At 41.1% G+C, this 24,077-nt stretch overlaps 1 protein-coding gene across 1 annotated transcript in view; it reads left to right on the forward strand.

The window, feature by feature from the left end:
- The window catches only part of LOC139473885 (intermembrane lipid transfer protein VPS13A-like), a 142,649-nt gene that overhangs the window by 29,754 nt on the left and 88,818 nt on the right, over positions 1-24,077 (forward strand). The window contains exons 5-9 of the mRNA XM_071256675.1: positions 857-1,048; positions 20,243-20,310; positions 20,734-20,892; positions 21,899-21,991; positions 22,254-22,311. Of these exons, the coding sequence (XP_071112776.1) occupies positions 857-1,048; positions 20,243-20,310; positions 20,734-20,892; positions 21,899-21,991; positions 22,254-22,311 (570 nt within the window). The remainder of the gene's footprint in view (positions 1-856; positions 1,049-20,242; positions 20,311-20,733; positions 20,893-21,898; positions 21,992-22,253; positions 22,312-24,077) is intronic.

The following is a 24,077-nucleotide window of genomic DNA, read 5'->3' on the forward strand; positions in this document are numbered from 1 at the left end:
CTCAATTCGGAAGTTAATGTTTGCTATAGTATCGGTATATAGTACCGGTATTTGTCTTCCAGGTCACCTGAAGCTAGACTTCCCTTGTTTTTAGCTCATCTGACTGAAAGTTTAACATGTGTTTAAGGGTTCTTGTTGATATTTGTGTGCCAGATCACCTGAAGCTAGACATCCCTCAGTTTTAGCTCACCTGACTGAAAGTTTGAAAGTCCTTGTTGATATTTTGCACCAGGTCACCTGAAACTAGACATCCCTCAGTTTTAGCTCACCTGACTGAAAGTTTGAAAGTTCATGTTGATATATTGCTCCAGGTAACCTGAAACTAGACATCCCTCAGTTTTAGCTCACCTGACTGAAAGTTCATGTTGATATATTGCTCCAGGTAACCTGAAACTAGACATCCCTCAGTTTTAGCTCACCTGACTGAAAGTTTAAAAGTTTATGTTGGTATTTTGCTCCAGGTAACCTGAAACTAGACATCCTTCAGTTTTAGCTCACCTGACTGAAAGTTTGAAAGTTCATGTTGATATTTTGCACCAGGTCACCTGAAACTAGACATCCCTCAGTTTTAGCTCACCTGACTGAAAGTTTAAAAGTTTATGTTGGTATTTTGCTCCAGGTCACCTGAAGCTAGACATCCCTCAGTTTTAGCTCACCTGACTGAAAGTTTAAAAGTTTATGTTGGTATTTTGCTCCAGGTAACCTGAAACTAGACATCCCTCAGTTTTAGCTCACCTGACTGAAAGTTTGAAAGTTCATGTTGATATTTTGCTCCAAGTCACCTGAAGCTAGACATCTCCCAGTTTAAGCTCACCTGACTTAAAGTTTGAAAGTTCATGTTGATATTTTGCTCCAGGTCACCTGAAGCTAGACATCCCCTGGACAAGTCTGTTCTCCTCCAATATCCACCTGTTTCTGGAGGATGTGTACATCCTCGCCGGCCCCGTTGCTGACCGACAGTATGACCCTGCGCGGGAACGCCTTCTGCAGAATGCCATCAAGCGTCAAAAGCTTGAGGCTCTGGAGAAATCTGCTCTTGATGAAGTCGGTAAGAAAGTGTTTCTTCAGATCTGCTGACAGTGCAGTTGCACTGGGGTCACCTCAACTGTCATGAATTATTCTCTTGTCTCAGCCTGAACGTTCATGCTTACAGTCCTGGCAAACACATTGACAGTACTGTTTAACCTTATTCCAATGAGGTTTCACATTTTTTAGCAGTCCTGTTTCACATATATTTGCAGTATTTCACATGTTTTATGTTCCATTTTACATGTTTATCTTACACTGTTTGACATGTTTTTGTGGGACTGACATGCTTACAATACTGTTGTATTTCTGATTCTATTTCTGAATTCACATGTTTACAAATGGCATACAGATTGTGGTATTAAACATGTCACCTTGGTTACATGTTGCCAAGTGTTATTGATTGTAACTGACTTCCTGTGACATCTGTTGGAATCTACTGGTCATGTTTGTAGGTTGAAAGGATGAATATTTAATACTAATCACATAACCAACGATTCTTTGTCTTTGTTGTGCCCATAATTTGTAGATGCTGGTCTTTGTTCTGACCCACATAGTGTTGGTTTAGAGTGAGAAAAATCTTTCAAAACCTATTGGGTTTTTTATCCAGCAGTAATCATCTGCCTATAGATAACAGATTTTGTGTTAGGTCAACATTGTTTCAATCTTGTGTTTAATGCTTTAGAGTCGAAACAAAACAATTCAAGACATAGTGGACAGCGTTTAATTTGTTCGTCAGTTTAGATTAAATTTAAACCATTTAATAATATGGTTCACTTTAAGAGTATTAGCACAGATGCAGCAATCTTCGTTATTTAATCATCATGATATTTTGTGATTCTATTTGAAGTGGTGAGGATTATAAGTGCCCTTGGCAAGCAAATTGGGAAAGAAGAATTATTTGGATTTTTATTAGTTATTATCTTCTTAAGTTTGGATCCCTTTTAACATTGTAGATTAACAATACATTCGCTGCATTAATGTAAAACTTAACATGAAAGCCTCTTCTTATTTATTGGCTCTGTTATCAGTGAGACCCGTGAAGATCCGGGGTAGAATAGATATTCAGCAACCCATGCTTTCCGTAAAAGGCGACTAGGCTTGTCGTAAGAGGCGACAAACGGGATCGGGTGGTCAGGCTCGCTGACTTGGTTGCTGCATGCATGTCATCTATCCCAATTGAGTGGATTGATGCTCATGATGTCAATCAGTTGATTGTCTGGTCCAGACTGGATTATTTACAGACCGCCATCATATTGCTGGAATATTGCGGGGTTAAAGAACAAACAAACAGGAATGCTATCTGCAAAATACAAGTCACCTCTACAATGCGATTGTATTAGTAATAAATATACAGTAATGTATAAATATGTAATTGGAACCTCTTATTTCAGGAATTTTTACGGACATTTGCTGCAGACTTGAGCAGGTCTCAATAAATCACTACTTTCTCATATCTTCTTCGATAGGCATTTAGAAGTTGGAGTACTAAGTAAGGATAAGAATTTATGGCTGAGAAACTTCTTTACTACAATTAAGAGCGACGTTTCGGTGTAGGTTCTAACAGCGTTATCAAGGAAGTGATTGCTTGATAACACTGTTAGAACCAGCCATAAATTCTTATCCTTACTTATCTCGTATCTGTTTATCATATTGCACAAACTTGGAAATGTAGAAGCTCAGGGCAGTGAGAACTTATTTCCATCCTGTAATGACATGCATGGCTGTTAATGAATTTTGGTATGATTGGATGGTGTGGATGTGTAGTGTAGGTCCTATTGATTCTGTAGCCATGTCTTCAGGCTTCCTGTTGAACCCTGTAGTCGGGCAAGGACTCTTTGGTTCATCACCGGGCCATGTTTTGTGTAGTTGAGGAATGTCCAAGAGGCCTTGCCTGTGTGATGTTAAAAGAGCAATCACTTAGGGTAGACCAATCAAAGTCCCACAAGACGGGGATGGAAATTATCTAAATTTGGAATCTTGCTGTCGGCATTTAGTTGCTGTCTAAGCTGTGATGAAGGAGTAGTTATTTGTTGGAGGTGGCAAGGGACGTTCAGTGAACGTTGAGAACATGGAGTTGACAATGATCAGATCAGCCACATGATGATGTCACTGCTAGTTCACAGGGAGGACTTGGATAAATGTACAGTGTGCTTTCAGGGCATGGCGTTTGTGCACTTATCAATCTCATTTAAATCAAGTCTTAGTTCTCTCTACCTCAAAACAAAGATCTGAAGACATCCCATTACGGTTCACGTCAGAAAGACCATTCATCCGACCAATCTGAGTGTAGCTTACCAGATCGGGAGAGTGACAGTCGGATTGTATTCTCTAATCATACAACCTCAAAAACACGGATGATTTCTTCAAAATATTCATCTATCTTCTGCTTCAATGAGATAAACATTTGAAATTTTGAATTTATGTTTTTCAAAGCGTTGTGTGAAATGAAAATTGCTTGAGAAAGTTGCAATCTGATTGGCTAATATCAACTTCTTTATAGTCATTTTATTGTTCTGTCCAAGCTGACTTGGTTGATGTATGTCATTGATCCCAATTGCGTGGATAGATGCTCATGATGTCAATCACTGTATTGTCTGGTCCAGACTCGATTATTTACAGACCACCGTTATATAGCTAGAATATTGCTGAGTGCGGCGTTAAACAACAAACCAACCAACCAACCAACTAATGCTGGCCTTAGACAGCGGCATTAAACAACAAACAAACAAGCAAACATAGTGAAAATTCTGGAAATACTTCATATAGAAATTGTTCAGTGTTAAAAACAATGATTGATCTCTCAAACCTAATTTTATTTGAACTATTTCTTGCTGTGAGTATCTGATAAATTGCTAATGATTTGTTAGGCAGTATTCTGTGAATCATTCTTTGTACACAAGTGTTTTCAATTAGGGATATCCCTGTTGTGATCCATCACAATCCCCTTAAAACGCAACTATGCTTGTCGTAAGAGGCGACTAACGGGATCAGGTGGTCAGGCTCGCTGACTTGGTTGATATCCACCTTGCGTAGATCGATGCTCATGGTGTCAATCACTAAATTGTCTGGTCCAGACTCGATTATTTACAAACCGTCGTCATATAGCTTAAATAGTGTTGATTGTCGTTAAACAACAAACAAACCTCTCAGAGAAGTCATTCAAGGTCTTGCAGACGGCTGCTATTTTTCTTACAAATGGCTGAGTAATTAAGGCCAAATGCTGACGGGCCTCGTATGTCAGTGTCCACTGATGCGATGGTCCTAGCTCTTGGAGAAAGGCATGGCCAGGTCAATATCCTCTGTCTTGTTCACAAGGTTGCAGTGACATGAAATACTGAGTTGTGTGGTTGTGCTCATCAGCGTTGGATTCATAATTTCTCACAGCACTCCTTCCATAACACAAGCTTTCTCCTTCAGTAGTGATGATTTGACATGATGATTTGGTTTGTTGGTTGGTTTGGTGTTTAACACTGCACTCAGCAATATTCCAGCAATATGATGGCGGTCTGTAAACATTCGAGTCTGGACCAGATAATCCAGTGATTAATATCATGAGCATCGATCCATGCAATTGGGATTGATGACATGCATCAACCAAGTCAGCGAGCCTGACCACCCCATCCTGTTGGTCGCCACTTACGACAAGCATAGTCACCTTTTACGGCTAGCATGGGTTGCTGAAGACCTTTTCTACCCCGGATCTTCACGGGTTGACATGAGATGAAGTTGAGGTTGTCCATGACACAATCTTCTTCACAGCACATCATCCTCAGTAAGCTCCCTTGTGAGCTCACCTCTCTCTGTGTAACTCAGCAGCAATGACATAACACCCACTCCTTCACAGCACATGTTTCCCTTGCATGTTATGAGTTTCTTTTTGTGGTACTATCTGCCCAATTAGCTTCTATATCGCATACATCCTGCCAAAGACACATGAAACTCCTCATACTGTGAACTGTATGCCATGAGTTGAGATAGGAACCAGACTTTTTGGCTTACAGTATCCTACTTCTTCATTCTGTGGCCAACCTGGTCACTTGCTGTAATGGGAGATGGAGTTAGGTTTCTCATGACAGCTCCCAACCACCCTCATTCTGCAAACCACTGCCCCCCAACTGCAAGGGAGATAGAGTCAGGTTTCCCATGACAGCTACCACCCACCCCATTCTCCGATCCACTGCCCCCCAACTGCAAGGGAGATGGAGTCAGGCTGCCCATGACAGCTACCACCCATCCCATTCTGCGATCCACTGCACCCAACTGCAAGGGAGTTGGAGTCAGGCTGCCCATGACAGCTCCCACCCATCCCATTCTCCGATCAACCCAACCCCAACTGCTAGGGAGATGGAGTCAGGCTGCCCATAACAGCTACCACCCTGCCCATTCTGCGGTCCACCCACCCCCAACTGCAAGGGAGATGGAGTCAGGTTTCCCATGACAGCTACCACCCACCCCATTCTCCGATCCACTGCCTCCCAACTGCAAGGGAGATGGAGTCAGGTTTCCCATGACAGCTCCCACCCATCCCATTCTCCGATCCACCCACCCCCAACTGCAAGGGAGATAGAGTCAGGCTGCCCATGACAGCTCCCACCCATCCCATTCTGCGATCCACTGCCCCCCAACTGCAAGGGAGATGGAGTCAGGCTGCCCATGACAGCTACCACCCACCCCATTCTCCGATCCACCCACCCCCAACTGCAAGGGAAATGGAGTCAGGCTGCCCATGACAGCTACCACCCACCCCATTCTGCGATCCACTGCCCCCAACTACAAGGGAGTTGGAGTCAGGCTGCCCATGACAGCTCCAACCCATCCCATTCTCCGATCAACCCACCCCCAACTGCAAGGGAGATGGAGTCAGGCTGCCCATGACAGCTCCCACCCATCCCATTCTGCGATCCACCCACCCCCAACTGCAAGGGAGATGGAGTCAGGCTGCCCATGACAGCTACCACCCATCCCATTCTCCGATCAACCCAACCCCAACTACAAGGGAGTTGGAGTCAGGTTGCCCTAAGAGCTCCTCCTCTCCTACCCTCCCCCACCCCACCTTCCCCCTAAACTGCATGGCACTGCAGATCAATAATCAGGCTTCTACAGGGTAAGCAGTAAGTAATGGTGACATTGTTTCTGGATCCAGATTGAATCGCTAGTTCAATAGAGACTTAATGAGGATTGGATAGTATTTCCTCGTCAGAGGCACTTTCTTCATAAGACATTGGTGGGTCCTCCTGCCTGGTCTTTGTAGTAATGCTGCCTGCTTACTCTTGACAGATCAGGTTCTCGAAGAAACTGAATCATCTAAATCCTGAGGCGAACCACTCTAGTCAGTTTGACATATTGGTGAACAGCACTATTGTCCTCTTGTCAGTGTAATGATTCCATGTAGTCCAGTTTTTGTAATTGGTAGAAAATGTAGACATGCGAAACACTAATCAGTAAATCACACATTAATTGGCCTCTCGGTGAGGTGAGGTGAAATGGGGTTGGATTCAAGATTATTGTACTTACGTAGTGATGTACATGCATATGTGTCTGTGTTTGTGTCTGTGTGTGTGTATCTACTGCCACCTAACTGAGATACCCATGTCAGTGATCAGTCAGTGGGACAGTGACCAAAGTCAATATAGTTCCAATCAAAATTTGTCTTTTAGAAAGTTTGTAGTGGGATTACGAAATGGGATATCCCACACAGGTATAAAATAAAACAAGGTCAAATTTTTTTATTTGAAAAAGACCCCAAGCTGGGAACTGATATCCTGACCGTCCTCCCAATTTATTTCTCCGAAGTTTCTACACTTATTAACTATTTAACTATGCTCCTTTTAGACACAGATTATACTATATTTTTTTTATGGGACTAATGATAACAATTTTTCCAGGCCCCATGTCCATAGACAAGGGGGATGCCATCTTTGGTTGTAAACACTGAAAGTTGTAGTTAACAGACCTTTTATATTTGCATATTTATCTGTAAATGACCCCAGCTGATACTGTTTTGATCCACTGGCTTTATCCTGCCGCAAAACGTATTCATCATGCGATAACTGGTGTATTCCTAGTAAGTAGTTTATATGGTTGTAGAAGGATGAGTACAAGCACCTTAAATTGTGCTCAATTTAACAATGCATTGCTGACAGTACTGGGATATGCCACAATGCTCCTAATAATGACAAAATATGTTAATGAGCTTCAATACCACAAGGACTGCCTCCATGATCTAGTGGATAGAGCATCTGCCTGAATTTTGAATGAGGTGTTCATGTTCAGCCGCGGCATGGTATAGCACTATAAATCTGGCATTAGTACGTACGCACGCAACACATACACACACAATGCACACACTAACACTAAACGGTAAATTTCTACTAGTCCTTAGGATACCTTAACTATTGGGCAGTTTGGCAAGGACTAAAGTACTAGTGCCAATTTCTAACCCTGACACAGACACGGACACACGCAGACCGACACGCACGCACGCACGCACGCACGCACGCACGCACGCACGCACGCACGCACGCACGCACGCACGCACGCACACACACACACACACACACACACACACACACACAGTGTGTAATCATGATGTACACAAGTGTCCGTGTGAAGAGTTAACCCTGGACTGATTTGTTAATGCTGGCAGCTAATCTACTCTACACTGCCGGGTGTCATCAGAGCAGAAAGCCATCATCTGCTTCATCAGCCCAATGTTTGCCTACTGCCTCATGAAGTTGTCTTCCATTAAGGGACTTGTTATTGCTTCCGGCAGTCATTGAACTTTGTTCTCTGTCATGTTTGTTAAGCATATTTGAAGGAAGGACAGAGCAGTTGGGTTGTGATTAAGACCACATTGAAATAAAAAATATCACAACTACTGAGCATGATAGATTTAGAAAGAATTAAAATGTGAATGTGTTACTGACATTGACGAACCTTATTAAAAAATGTCTCATTGCTTTCTCACCATGAGCTGCTCACTGGAGGTGAGACAGACCTCAGTTAGATCAGACATCAGTTAAGATAAACTTCAGGCCAGATCTCAGTTAGAACAGGCCTCAGTTACGACTGACCTCAGTTAGAACAGACCTCAGTTTGGACAGACCTCAGTAAGGACAGACCTCAGTTAGGAGCTGCACACTGAAGGTGACAGACCTCAGTAAGGACAGACCTCAGTTAGAACAGGCCTCAGTTACGACTGACCTCAGTTAGAACAGGCCTCAGTTACGACTGACCTCAGTTAGAACAGACCTTAGTCTGGACAGACCTCAGTAAGGACTGTGCAGACCTCAGTAAGGAGCTGCACACTGATGGTGACAGACAGACCTCAGTAGGAACTGTTCTCTCTTTATTATCACCACAAGCTGCTCACTGATGAGGGTAGACAGACCTCAGTTAGAAATATTCTCATTTTATTCGCACCAGGAGCTGCTCAACGACAGCGACAGACAGACCTCGTCAAGGACTGTTCTCACACGTTTCTCACATGCCCCATTGGCTACTCAGACAGCTCTTGGTATAATTGTGTCTCCGCTGCGGCTATTTCCTATAAACAGGTTTACTTCACATATTGACATATTCAATCACCATGGAGGCACTGCGTGACATTTTGTTTGATCTCCCCAAGGTATTATCTCTTATTTGACATGTAATTGTTGCATTAAGTGTTGGCTTGACATTCTTTACCAGCAGTTGTATAATGCTTCCATCATGTTGTATTTATCACACATGGCAGATCCTGCAGGATTTATATAGTTGAGGTTATCACCACATCGTCTCTTGCTATTTTTAGGCAGTTATTGTCTTTCTGTTGTTGGAGAACTGAATAATTGAATTGTGATATCACTGTGCCAGATAAATGGCCTCCCAGTGGATGTTCCAAGGACCTGTCCCTGGATCTGAGTTTACACAAAATTCTGACAGGAATCAACGTTGCATCTCTCCTCAAGTCACATACCTAGGAAACAATTGAACATCTAACCTTTTTATGAAATAATATTACAACCAGGGGTCCCAAAAAATTTAAATCCGAATCAGACATTTGCATGTAGGCCACGCCCCCTTAAAGCATAGCTCCAAAAATATAGTAAATATTTTTAATAAACTCAAGTTTTCCAATGACACGATTGTTTTCCCCCATCACAGAAAACATTATCAGCTGATCACCGTGAACACCGGAAATACCAACTGAAGTATGCAATTTAATCCTATTATGATATCTGGTAATAAAAAAATTGTTCATTGTTTACCTGGACTAAGATTTGCAATATGCTTTATTAATTATAATCAAAATTTCATTCAATATTTATAATAATGTTTGCAATAATTTCGGCGAAATTGTATGTGAAGTGATCGTTAGATCGCACAACTCACCGTTATTTACAGCAACCATGGTCAGATTACTGCTATTGACGCCTTGAAACAAACTTTAGTTGCAAGAGAATGGATACACATATCATAAATGCTGTACCATGACTAGCTAAAAGTCATATTTGTGACAGTTTGACTATTAAATGTCAACATAGCGTTTTCGCAATCAAAATACATGTAGCGCAAGAAGTCCCTACGGTGACTGGTCAAAATCGTTCCATACGTCTAAAAATATCCTGCATACCATCTGTACCAAAGTGCTTTGCTGATGGTTCTTATAATTTTAAGTATATATGGCGGAAGCTGTAACTAAAATAACATGGTATTGGAATATATTATTCCTGATAAAATATTGATTTCAGATACAATTTCTTCCGACCATTGCATCAAAATTCTTTGAAGTTGTATCATTGGGTACGTTTCAACTGAATCACCAGTAGATTGGGAGGAAACGTGTGCACAGCTGATTGCTATTTCCAGCTTGGTTTACGATAAAATACAGACGGTAATCTTAATCTCTGCATATAAAACAATGACTTGGAGAGCAGGAAATACATTTTAAATGGTAAATCATCATGTCTAGTGATGTTTCATATCAAATTTCATACTTTTATTGACCAAGTTTGTTATAACTGTTTATTCACCTGAATTCGCTGAAGGGATACGATAACGCTCAACAATTATTTGGACCCAGTGTGTTTTTAAAAATGTCCGGACAGAAAAATTTAAATGTCCGGAAAGCAATATTTTAAACCGGACATTTGAGATTCCCAATCGGACTTGTCCGGCGCATATGACCGTTTCCGGACCCCTGATCATAACTCTGTTGAAAAGTTGCTTCTTTTTGCAGAGTGAGTAACTTTTGAAAAGATCATGTGTTCTACCGATGAGGTTCTTGTGTTTCACCAAAGTGACCAGCATCACCTTTTCTCCTCCATCAAGCTGACATGATGTGATATGTATGAATACTGTTGAATGCGACATCAAGCCCAGGTCACTCAATCAGACACTACACTCATTGCCTCAATCATTCCATAAAGACAGGCATATGTTGCTTGGGACGTATATTCTTACCCAGAATTCCCATGGGTTGATAGCCTCTTAAACAAGCATATTATGGTAGCTTGGGACCTATGTTCTTACCCAGAATTCCCACAGGTCATCATCATCTTGTACTTCAAGCATAGGTTGCTGGGAACCAGTATTCTTACCTGGAATCCCTCTGGTTCGTTGCCTCTGAAGAGAAGCGTGTTTTGCTGGGGACCTATATTCTTACCCAGAATCCTCCTGGGTCTTTGCATCTTACGACAAGCTTGAGTCGTTGCCTTGTACGACAAGCATAGGTTGCTGGGGATCAATATTCTTACCTAGAATCTCTATAGGTCGTTGCCTTGTATGACAAGCATCAAGTTTGCTTATTCTTACCTAGAACCTCTACAGGTCGTTGCCTTGTATGACAAGCATCAAGGTTGCTTTATCCTTACCTAGAACCTCTACAGGTCATTGCCTTGTACGACAAGCATCAAGGATGCTGGGAACCTATATTCTTACCTGGAGTCCTCATGGGTCGTCGCTTCTTGCAACCTATATTCCTACCCAGAATACGTGCCTCTTATGACAGCCATAGGTTGCTGGGCACTGATATTCTAACCCAGAATTCCCCAGGGCAATTCGCCACTTATGACAAGCATAGGTTGCTGGGACCTATCTTGTTATCCATGCGTTAACCAATGAAAAACCTGATGAGAATGATGAGGTGATGATGTTACAGCCAATGGATGAAGCACAATCTCCTTACAATACACCTGTTATAGCATGACCTTGTATAACTAACGACTGAAATCGTAATGAAAATCTTTGAAACATATGGATTGAGATAGAATATCATGAAGATTTAAGGAATACCATATCAGTCCTGGGATACTCATACTCGATTTTGAAGAACTATTATATGGAGATTATTGCACTCGCATGTGCATCATACTGATTTTACGAAACAAGTGTCCGAATTCTTGTATTTCCAGAGCGAGTGTGAATATGACACACTAATGTGAGGGTAATAATCTCTTTATTACCCATCATGTCTTACATACTTTTTGAGCTCCTCTCTAGAAAAATGCACTCATCACGACCAACATCTTAGAAAACTAAAATTGTTGAATGACGTCAAAAATCTTCAGCAAAGACGTAATTTTATTGTGACAACATTCTGACCTTGCATCACTATAAGATTTGAATGATGTCAACAATGTTGCCGGATGAAGTAAACAATATGTAGCAGGGCATGGAGTCATCCCACAGATGACATCTTAACCTCTTTGGTCATGTGGACAAGGTGTCCAACCTCTGATCAGAAGGTCCGTGGTTCGAATCCCATCACAGGACTCGGAAATTTTATGGCCGCTACATTGGCGCCCAACGTGGGGCTGAGCATGTTCATAATAAATTTGAGCAAAATAAGCCTCAGTACCCTACTATGTGGCACGGGACGTGCCTTCTGTTGACGGGGGAGTATGTAGCAGGGCCTGGAGTCATCCCACAGATGACATCCTTGTCTCGTCAGCTTGCTGACGGGGTTACCTCTTTGGTCATGTGGACAAGGCATCCGACCTCTGATGAGAAGGTTCGTGGTTCGAAGCCTATCACGGGACTCGAAAATTTTATGGCTGCTACAAATACACTGTTGTGTGTGTGAAGTGATATTTGCCCAAGTGCACATACAAGTTTTATGAGCTCAGTTACTTCTAACCCTGAGGGTAATAAAACTAAACCTATTATTACTAACCTGTGTTACATGTGTTATAATATACACCTTGTATATGCTGGTGATCACTCTGTGGCTACACACTATTACATTATGAATGGAATATAATCAATAACATCACTTTTGGCACATAATGTTAATTTCAATAAGAATCCCAGAACAGCAGAACCGTGTTATCAGTGCACTATGACATTAAACTTCAGTACCGTGTGAATTCTTGGCCACCATTGTCTCGCAGTCTTGTCATTATTGCAGCCTGTTCTTCATCAATAGCTGTACACAGGAGTTCCATTGTATTGCTCTGCACGGACAATGTATACAAGACAGCAGCGACCCAGCGTATAGACCCACCCTCCATGCCTGGCTACCTCTCTGATACAGTTGCACCAATAACATTCACCAACGGAGATTGTCGTTATTATTCAATTTCTTGTGGAAAATTTTTTTTTTCAAATTTATGAATTGCACATGTTAGCTAGAATATTGAATGTTGCTTAATTTTGTTTCTCTAAAAGCAGATTTTTATTATAGAAAGAAATGTAATTATTTGGTTACATGTAGCTTGACTTATCAATACATATTTAAAAAATGTTAGACTTTTCATGAATGAAAGAATATTATGTTTTCTGTAAAGATGTCATCCTGTATGAAAATATCAGGAAAACATCCCATATTTTTCAATATATTAAATCTGATCAATAGATTTCTTTTTCCAGGGGAGAAAATATCTTCAAATACAAAAGTGTTTTTTGTGATGTTTGTATATGGAGTGCTTTATTTAAGTCCTTACTGTTGCCACATTTCCGCGTCACTTAGCTCGGGGAGTGCGGTTTTGCCGTGGAGAAAACAACGCTGCAGACTGTTTCCGCTCTTCACCATCTTCTTTCCATGTATTGAGACAAGCTCCGATTTCTCCGCTGATCAATATAAAGTCACTTAGGTCGTCACCGAAGGAGATCTGCCATTAATTGCCATCAGTGTACCAAGTGGCAGCACATGCTGATTCTGTTAGGCCGAAAATAAATGGTGTTAAGTTCAGTGACAGGTGAATAGTTTCTCTTTATTGGAATAAATATTTCAGATATAAACGATTACCGTTTGCATGCATTCTGAAAAGTATGAGATAGCTTTACAGGTTTTTTTGTGCAACCTGTTACAGATTCCTCGAACACGACCAGGGATGGCATGATGTTGTTCACTGTCTAACAACTCCCAGCGTTGTTGTCACTCATGCTGTCAACCACTAGTTTGGCTGATCAAGACCTAGTTATTTTCATATTTTTGTGGAATATATTTATCTCTGGAATATTGCTGACAATGAAGTTAACCAATATTAACTCACTCACTGATTCGTAACTAATAAGTCGTTCAAGATAAATATGTGCCATCTCTCAGTGGCATCTCAGGACTCGGAAGATTATAACAAACCTGAATTAGCATGTTATTGACGTCAGTGTTTCCGTCTGTTACGACAATGTGAAGCGACAAGGAAATACCACGCTACACTTGAAAATTTAAAAAATGACAAACTCTTGAGGAGATAAAAATGGTATTTGGCTAAAAAGCCTGGATCTCCTTGATTGCTGTGTTGACTGCTGTTGTGTGAGAGAAAGAACAGGAAGTAGCAGCACAGTGATAAGACCATGATGAATTAATTATTTGATTTTCATCCCCGCCTGAGGGGCGGTCGGGTAGCCTAGTGATTTAAGCGTTCGCTCGTCACTCTGAAGACCCAGGTTCGATTCCCCACATGTGTGAAGCCCATTTCTGGTGTCCCCCGCCGTGATATTGCTGGAATATTGCTAAAAGTGGCGTAAAATCAAACTCAATCACTCACTCATCCTTGCCTGCCTCACTACCAACACCCTTCCTCATCATGTTAATGTCAGAACTTTTCCTGATACAGTGGTCCCTCGACTTAACACTCCTCGATGTATCGCTACTCCGGATGCACCGCAGGGTAAACCATGGCTCCCAAAAATGCATGAAGAAATTTCTCCTAAAAGCGCGTAAAAGCAAATAAAGTTACAAATAAACTATCAATAAACACATCCACAGTCTAGAATCTAGTTAAGATACAAGAGACCACTTGTCCAAGATGAGCTGTGGACTGGTTGGATTTAATTTATGGTGAATAACCCTGATTAATGATATACTACTACTCTTGAGGGATTAGAATTATGAAAGCTAATCAGTGTTAGCAACTAACATTTTTAGTCAACTAGTCCTTATTATGATAACATATAGCAAAACCCTTAAAAAGGGCACATTATTACTAGTTCTTTTGATACCTTAACTATTGGGCAATTTGGCAAGGACTACAGGACTAGTGCCAATTTTTAACGCTGATAATATTTTGGTTTCGACAGAGGTAGAGTTGGGTTATCTGTAATATTCTTATATAGACATGATACAGAAGCTGGGAAGATGCTGCTTTGATATTGATCAGTGTGTAAATTCAGTCTGGTGGGTAATACACAGGAGCAGTGTTGTTCTCAGGTCTTTGAAAGGCATTTAGAAGTGATACACATAAGGAAGAGAATTAATATATGGATGTCAACTTCTTTATTATGAGGAACACAACGTTTCGGAGTATATGCTTACTCCTTCATCAGGTGAATGAATGCCATGAGGCACAGAGCATATATATGTACATGTAAGGACAACAAAATTAATAAGATAACAAAAGGTGGAAAATAACTAAGGGTAGAAACTAACAAGGGAAGCCAACAAGGTGATTAACAATTGACAATGGAAGCCAACACTTACTGTAATTAGCGCTGATAGTATGGAAGCCAGTACTAAGTATCATAGATATTATAGTGTAGTTCTGTGTGGGAGGACATGCAAGGAGATGGTGCAGGGCATGTACGGACTAACACTAAGTCTCAGAAAACATATATGTTGGATAGAAACAGGCACCCACATTTCCTGTATTCACCATAATATGCACCCCGGACACGTAGAAAATTGAGGGGGGGGCACTTTTTGAGACAATAAGTTTTACTTGTTGTCAGAGATCGAGCAGTAGTGAAAAAATTAGTTTGTATGTCGAAAACAGTAGTTATAGGTCAATTATATTCCCGTTTTACACTGCTGTTTTCTGTAAATAATATGCAATAAACACAAGAAAATGCAGACTGTCATGTACATTTCTGATCTTAGTAGGGGGCGCTAATAGAGATTACTTACAGATTGGCCTAGCTAGGGGGTGGTCAGGGGGCAGTTATTGGCACATAGCGCTTAGTATGGCTAATAAAGTATATTGAAAAGCCGCAGTGAGATGGGAGTTTCAGAACCCAAACCTGTGGAAAATCTTAACCTGCTTCAATTACAACTATAGCATTACAGTAAGGGCTGGGCAGAAGGGAAAATAATTTGTTTCAGGATCCTGTGGAAAATCTAGACTTGCTTCATTTAGGGCTATAGCATTACAGTAAGGGATTGGCTGAAGGAAATATAATATGGTTCAGGGACTGCAAGACAGGCAAAGGGCAAGCAGTGCCGCATAGTTTATGATGACATATGTTATGTGTTCACTTTGTGATCCCAGTTTGGTATTAGTATCAGTAGAGGAGACTCTTGAATAAAAGCACCTGTTACCCTAATACAGCCTTGTAGATGAATCTATCATATGTACACCAATCTTGTGCAATATCTGTAACTGGACCGCTCCAACTTTGCCCCGAGGGAACAGTCATTTATTGAAGGGGAGTGCATCCATTTGAAAGCCTGCACTTTGTGTTAGTGGCTACAGATAAGGTTATACAGTACCTTGGAGTGTCTGCCTGTCGCACCTGACTGTGGTGATGAGTGCATTGGTAAGCAGTGGAGTCCATGGTTTAATATTTCATTGTGTACGTTATCATCTCTGTTTGATGTGCACTGACATGTGGCAGAATTGTTCTCATGCGGGGTATGAAATACTTGTTCAGCAGCACTTACATCTGGCCTATATAGATACCTATTTCTAGACAATATTAGATTTGAGTAGCCTGGTATGTTTGCACTGCTGAATATAAGAAGAAACTTGGTAGCAGAGAGAGATATTGAGAAAGTTATTCAAGTTTAAACAGGGTTAGAACTGCAATATGTGTCAATAACTAATAGGTTTTTGTCCCTTACAAAACTAGTGACAAGCACAACAAATGTTCCTCTACATCTTTCACATCAGAAATTTGCCATTTTAAATTTACTGACCCTTTTTGGAAGGAAATCCTTGTATCCCATGACACTGAAGGTGCTGTATCTCATGACTGCAGACACTGTATCTCATGACACTGAAGAAGCTTTATCTCATGACTGCAGACACTGTATCTCATGACACTGCAGGCACTGTGTCTGATGACACTGAAGGCGCTGTATCTCATGACTGCAGACACTGTATCTCATGACACTGAAGGAGCTGTATCTCATGACTGCAGACACTGTATCTCATGACACTGCAGGCACTGTGTCTGATGACACTGAAGGCGCTGTATCTCATGACTGCAGACACTGTATCGCATGACACTGAAGAAGCTTTATCTCATGACTGCAGACACTGTATCTCATGACACTGCAGGTGCTGTATCTCATGACTACAGGCACTGTATCTCATGACACTGAAGGCACTGTATCTCATGACACTGAAGGAGCTGTATCTCATGACTGCAGACACTGTATCTCATGACACTGCAGGTGCTGTATCTCATGACTACAGGCACTGTATCTCATGACACTGAAGGCACTGTATCTCATGACACTGAAGGAGCTGTATCTCATGACTGCAGACACTGTAACTCATGACTGCAGACACTGTATCTTATGACACTGCAGGCACTGTATCCCATGACACTGAAGGCGCTGTAACTCATGACTGCAGACACTGTATCTCATGACACTGAAGGAGCTGTATCTCATGACGCTGAAGGCACTGTATCTCATGACTGCAGACACTGTATCTCATGATACTGCAGGCACTGTATCTCAATGACACTGAAGGTGCTGTATCTCATGACTGCAAACACGGTATCCCATGACACTGAAGGCACTGTATCTCATGACTGCAGACACTGTATCTCATGACACTGAAGACACTGTATCCCATGACACTGAAGGCACTGTATTTCATGACTGCAGACACTGTGTCCCATGACACTGAAGGTGCTGTATCTCATGACTGCAGGCACTGTATCTCATGACGCTGAATGAGCTGTATCTCATGACTGCAGACACTGTATCTAATGACACTGCAGACACTGTATCTCATGACGCTGAAGGAGGTGTATGTCATGACTGCAGCCACTGTATCCCATGACACTGAAGGAGCTGTATCTCATGACTGCAGGCACTGTATCTCATGACGCTGAAGGAGCTGTATCTCATGACACTGCAGGCACTGTATCTAATGACACTGAAAGACTGTATCTCATGACTGCAGGCACTGTATCTAATGACGCTGCAGACACTGTATCCCATGACACTGAAGGCACTGTATCTCATGACTGCAGGCACTCTATCCTATGACGCTGAAGTCGCTGTATCTCATGACACTGAAGGTGCTGTATCTCATGACTGCAGACACTGTATCTCATGACGCTGCAGACACTGTATCTCATGACACTGAAGGTGCTGTATATCATGACTGCAGGCACTGTATCCCATGACACTGAAGACGCTGTATCTCATGACTGCAGACACTGTATCTCATGACACTGCAGGCACTGTATCCCATGACACTGAAGGTGCTGTATCTCATGACTGCAGACACTATCCCATGACACTGAAGGCGCTGTATCTCATGACTGCAGGCACTGTATCTCATGACATTGCAGACACTGCATCTCATGACACTGAAGGCGCTGTATCTCACGACTGCAGACACTATCTCATGACACTGCAGGCACTGTATCTCATGACACTGAAGGTGCTGTATCTCATGACTGCAGACACTATCCCATGACACTGAAGGCGCTGTATCTCATGACTGCAGGCACTGTATCTCATGACATTGCAGACACTGCATCTCATGACACTGAAGGCGCTGTATCTCACGACTGCAGACACTATCTCATGACACTGCAGGCACTGTATCTCATGACACTGAAGGTGCTGTTACTCATGATTGCAGGCACTGTATCTCATGACACTGAAGGAGCTGTATCTCATGACTGCATGCAGGCACTGTATCTCATGACACTGCAGGCACTATATGTCATGACACTGAAGGCACTGTATCGCATGACTGCAGCCATTTTATCCCATGACAGTGAACACTGACACTTAATGTCAGAAATGTCCTTAATGGCGACAGCGATCCACATAACTATGGAGCCGATAGCTTACAATATATTTCTATCCGAGTCCATGCTGAAGAAGTGTGAAACAACATACCTTTTCGATAATTTGGGAAGTATTAAAACAGAAGGTGTCGGCAGGCTATAGTAATGTCCATGACCTTAATGATAACTCAGGGGCAGTTAATCTTAGTTCATACTCTAGTTGAGAGTAGTTTCCCTTCTTATTCGCCCAGCGAGACCATGCTCAATGTTACAGTTATCGTAAAGCGCAGAGTTCCGCTGTTATATTTTCTGGATTGCATGTCAATGCGTTAGTCTTTATTTTCGCATTTTGCAAAATTATATCAATCTTATATGTGACGAAGTGCAAAACCATAATCATTTCTCACCAGTTTTTACATCTAAAATGGTGTGAGACCAAAATTGCAGAAACCATTATTGAATGAAATGTGCTGATCAATGTAAAGTTTACATTTTCATCACAATAATCTTTGAATTTTGTATTCAATGGACCGATTTTAAACAGATAAATGTTTTGTAAGTGTACATTTCCTGTTTTATGTTAAATAAAATATAGATACTTGAGACCATTCAGACAATAAAATCATTGTAAAGGATATGGTCACTGCCCAAATACTAGTACATAACCCCTAAGCAAAATGACCCTCAGACAAGCCAAATGTCATCGAACTTTGTTCGGAATAGATTTCACACATTAACAATGTAGTTATTTTTCTCCTCAGCTAGATTTAAAATAAATCAGACAAATCAGTTTCTTAGCTCTACTTAATTTAAAAGGATAGAAAAGGACAACATTATATGTATTTTCAACTTGAGGCGTGTCCCTGAGACAATATAACTTGACAATGAATAAATTATCTCCCTTTGTGAACGAAAATTAGTGTCACTTTCAAATTTGGAAAATAATTATTGATCTTGATAGAAAAAAAGAAATGATTACATTATCTAAATACAAATAGCTTGATATTGTATTTGAGGCCTGATTTTATTCGTGTAATATATTGGACACTGTCATTACAACTCGGACGTGGGTGCGCTACTTCCTGAACAATTTTTGTTTTGAATGTTTTGAATGCATCACATAACATCAGACCTGAACATGCATCTTAAATGCCTGCTGTTTGATCAAAGGTTTCGTCATTGTCATTTAAAATAACGTCCCTTACTTTCGTCCTTAAATTTGTACGCGATGTGTTGACATAAAGTTCCATGCCACAAGAGAACCATGTGAAGGGAAAATAGTGAAGTATCTTTTTGCACATTATTTCAGTTCTAATAGCTATTGTGTGGTAACACTACACTTATTGATTATAAGATTTATTGGGTTTGAAAAATGCCTTTTCATGGCACATGAATGTTCTTTGTGTTCGGGTAGTCATGGCATCTTTATCATAAGAACAAAACGTCTTCATGTAGGACATATGTAGGATTGTATGGAATTTCACTCAAATAATTGTGTGTCAAACAGTGTGACCTGACAATGTGATCATGAATTCCGTGACACTTCTCCATGTTATTATTATTGTCAGCTGCTGGGATATCCCTGTGACGTCATGGGAAACACCCCGCTTTCTCAATCTCTAACACAAATGAGTTCACTGTCAGAGTTACGATAGGTATCGTAACCTTGTATGATCTGCAACATATTTAAGATAGTTTCAAAAATGTATCTCATCTTAAATGTAAGATATCTTATCTTTGAACGTAAGCTGTTAAGATTAATCGTAGCCAAGATCGTTTCGAACGTATTATCTTGATATGTTGTTGTTTGTTACAGTGGAGAAGACAGGGGAGGAACCAGGTTTCTATGAAAAACTGGCCACACACTTTGTGAGCAGGATCCAGGTACACCTGTCTTTGCTTATCTTGAATGAATATCAGTAATTACTTTTTCATATTTTGAAGTGGGGTGGTGGGGTAGCGTAGTGGTTAAAGCGTTTGCTCGTCCCGCTGAAGACCAAGGGTTGATTCCCCACATGGTACAATGTGTGGAGCCCATTTCTAGTGTACCCGCTGGAATATTGCTAAAAGTGGAGTAAAACCATACTCACTTACTCACTCATGTTTTGAAGTCTGACATGACAGAAAAAGTATATTAATATGAAAGAATCGGGCAGTCCTTAACTTCTTTTGAGTAGTATATGTAGTATGTATATACATATACATATATCGATAAATGACCATACAAGTCCATGTATATATGATGATGTGAAGTGAACCCCTTTCCACCTATCATACAGGTAGTAAGAAGTATCTGATCTGTTTTAGGTTTCAATACGTAATATCCACATTCGGTATGAAGACACAGTTACCAATGTGGATCATCCATTTGCCTGCGGATTGATGCTTAAGCAGATTGCCATGCAGTCCACCGATGCCAGGTGGGAGCCCCTGAAGGGAGATACCACCTCGAACATGCTGCACAAGGTGGGTGGGTGTGAGATATGGTGAAGTTATATCACCTCCAACATGCTGCACAAGGTGGGTGGGTGTGAGATATGGTGAAGTTATACCACCTCCAACATGCTGCACAAGGTGGGTGTGAGATATGGTGAAGTTATACCACCTCCAACATGCTGCACAAGGTGGGTGTGAGATATGGTGAAGTTATATCACCTCCAACATGCTGCACAAGGTGGGTGGGTGTGAGATATGGTGAGGTTATACCACCTCCAACTTGCTGCACCATGTGGGTGGGTGTGAGATGTGGTGAAGTTATACCATCTCCAACATGCTGCGCCATGTGGATGGGTGTGAGATATGGTGAAGTTATACCTCCTCCAACATGCTGCACAAGGTGGGTGGGTGTGAGATATGGTGAAGTTATACCACCTCCAACTTGCTGCACCATGTGGGTGGGTGTGAGATGAGATGAAGTTATTCCACCTCCAACACGCTGCACCATGTGGGTGGGTGTGAGATATGGTGAGGTTATACCTCCTCCAACATGCTGCACAAGGTGGGTGGGTGTGAGATGTGGTGAAGTTATACCACCTCCAACTTGCTGCACCATGTGGGTGGGTGTGAGATGTGGTGAAGTTATGCCACCTCGAACATGCTGCACAAGGTGGGTGTGAGATGTGGTGAGGTTATAACGCCTCCAACCTGCTGCACAAGTTGGGTGGGTGTTAGATATGGTGAAGTTATACCACCTCAAACATGCAGCACAATGTGTTTGTGAGATATGGTGAGGTTATACCTCTTCCAACACGCTGCACAAGGTGGGTGGGTGTGAGATATGGTGAAGTTATACCACCTCCAACATGCTGCACAAGGTGAGTGAGTGAGAGATGTGGTGAAGTTATACCACCGCCAACACGCTGCACAAGGACATTTTGACTAGTATATGGTGAGGTTATATATCCTTGTATGGTGACTGCCCATGTAATATCGTGGTAAGCCATATGAAGTGTTTTGTAATTATTTGTTGCAGTTGCTGAGGCTGGAGGACTTGAGCATCTACTGGAACCCTTACATTCCGGAGCCCCACCTCGTCAAGTCCAGGCTCAACACTGATGGATGGCGGGTAGGGACATGTTTTCACGATCCCTTATATTTAGAATTGTCTCTGATCAATGTTATTTTCATAATCTTGATGGATTTGTATTTGGCATTTTGTCGTCTATTTGGCAGATATATTTATGAATTATGAATGTCTTTTGTCATATTCGTATGGATCTCATTGTTTAATACTGTATATTGTATCTGCAGTGTTTAGGGTGTGTAAAGTCTAATTTCAGATACTCACATGTTGCCAGATTGTTATATTCTCAACTTTATCATTTCAGAACCTGTTAAGAATGTCTATTGATTCTCACAGCATATTCCAGGAGGACTTTGATTTCAGTGAGTCCACATCTTTTGCTTTCATTACAGTTGCAATCAACAAATGATATCATTTGCAGACAAGGATCGTGGATCATCTCACGCATTCCTATATCTGGAGGGGGTCTCAGTATCTAACAGCTTGGCTTTCTGTATAAAGTGTCTAGCCATGCTGTGTCCATGCTGCAGAACGTTACCACACCTAGTTTGATTGTTTTAGAGTGGGTTTCAATTAAGTTAAAATGCTTAATACATTTTGTTTTGGCTGGAGTATTTTAACGTTTAATGATTGGTTCATTTCATGTATTTGTTGGGCCCATTTTCAGGGTTAGAAATTGGCACTAGTCCTATAGTCCTTAATTGCCAAACTGCCCAATAGTAAAGGTATCCTAAGGACTAGTAGAAGTTTGACATTTTTAAAGGTTTTGCTATATGCTATCATTATAAGGACTAGTGGACTGAAACTGTTAGTTTCTACCACTGATTTTTCAAACCAATTCCATCAGTTTTTAAGCTAGTAAGAAAGTTTCAGACATATTTGTTGTTGTTTCAGTGAAAAATATGATTAAGAAGGGATCAAGTAAGTTGTGCCGAGTTGCTGCCTGCTTCTGTTGGTAGCTGTAAGGTTTCAAATGCAATGCCAAAGAAGCTTCTTTTGCGCAATGTGCTTTTCTCATTTGCTCTCGCATACCTGTTGATGACTGTTTACCTGTGCAGCCACTGAAGGGCTCAGCCTGGTTTGGGATGAATTCTGAAATGTGTCGGGAAAGAGAGTCTGGTTTGAAACCTATGATGATGTTTATTTTTATCTTTTGTGTTCTATTTCCTTCCCCCTATTGGATTTGGGACTTGGTTTTCTTGTTATTTCTCTAAGTGATCATTGACTGGCACAGGTGCCGTTACTGGTAGTTCACATGTGTATATGTTCCTGTTTGTATGTTTGTATCAGGTGATTTCCACTTTGATTGTGGTGTATAGATTCGGAATAGAATTTGTCAGTTTGCAGTCAGCTGTTTGGTCCGAAACTGTCCCTGTGTCATATAGCGAGTGTAAAGTAGTCCTCACTTCCCTAGTTTGGTGTAAAGAGTGGGCAGTGTTAGAAATTGGCACTAGTCCTGTAGTCCTTGCCAAACTGCCCAATAGTTAAGGTATCCTTAGGACTAGTAGAAATTTTCCTTTTTTAGGGGTTTTGCTATATGTTATCATTATAAGGACTAGTGGGCTGAAACTCTTAGTTTCTGTCGTTGGTGGGGCATCTCATTTTCAACCTGTGTGCTCTTGCTATCAACCATTGTCAGCTTAAGGCACCAACAGAACAATATATAGCTATATCATATAATGGATAGTGTTATCAATGTGTTATACCAATCTAATAAACTTGGTATTACCATTTGATAAATATGCAAAAGGTTACCAAGCGGGAACTAATTTTAATAAGCTCCATGTTAAATAAGCTGTTGCCCCCAACAAGTTTAGATGGGTGTGTATTGATGTGTTGATGTTTCTTTACATAAACATGGCTTCAGATCATTTGGAAAATTGGAGTGGTTCACTGTAGTATTGTATTCATACACAATTCAAAAGTTCCTTCAGTGAGTTCTTTTTTTTGTTGAGAATGACATTATATGATAAGGGCATTATTACCCTTGTTTTTCCTCATCATAAATATCAAGAATATAACAAATGTATTAAATATGCTCACCAAAGGCTCACCAAAGTTTTGTTCCTAATGTATAAGATATTGATCCAAACTCTATGGCTAAAATCTCTATGGAACATTACGTGCA

The sequence above is a fragment of the Haliotis cracherodii genome, unplaced genomic scaffold, assembly GCF_022045235.1.
Source record: "Haliotis cracherodii isolate W230 unplaced genomic scaffold, xgHalCrac1.p SCAF_3, whole genome shotgun sequence".
In the NCBI taxonomy this organism is placed as follows: domain Eukaryota; kingdom Metazoa; phylum Mollusca; class Gastropoda; order Lepetellida; family Haliotidae; genus Haliotis; species Haliotis cracherodii.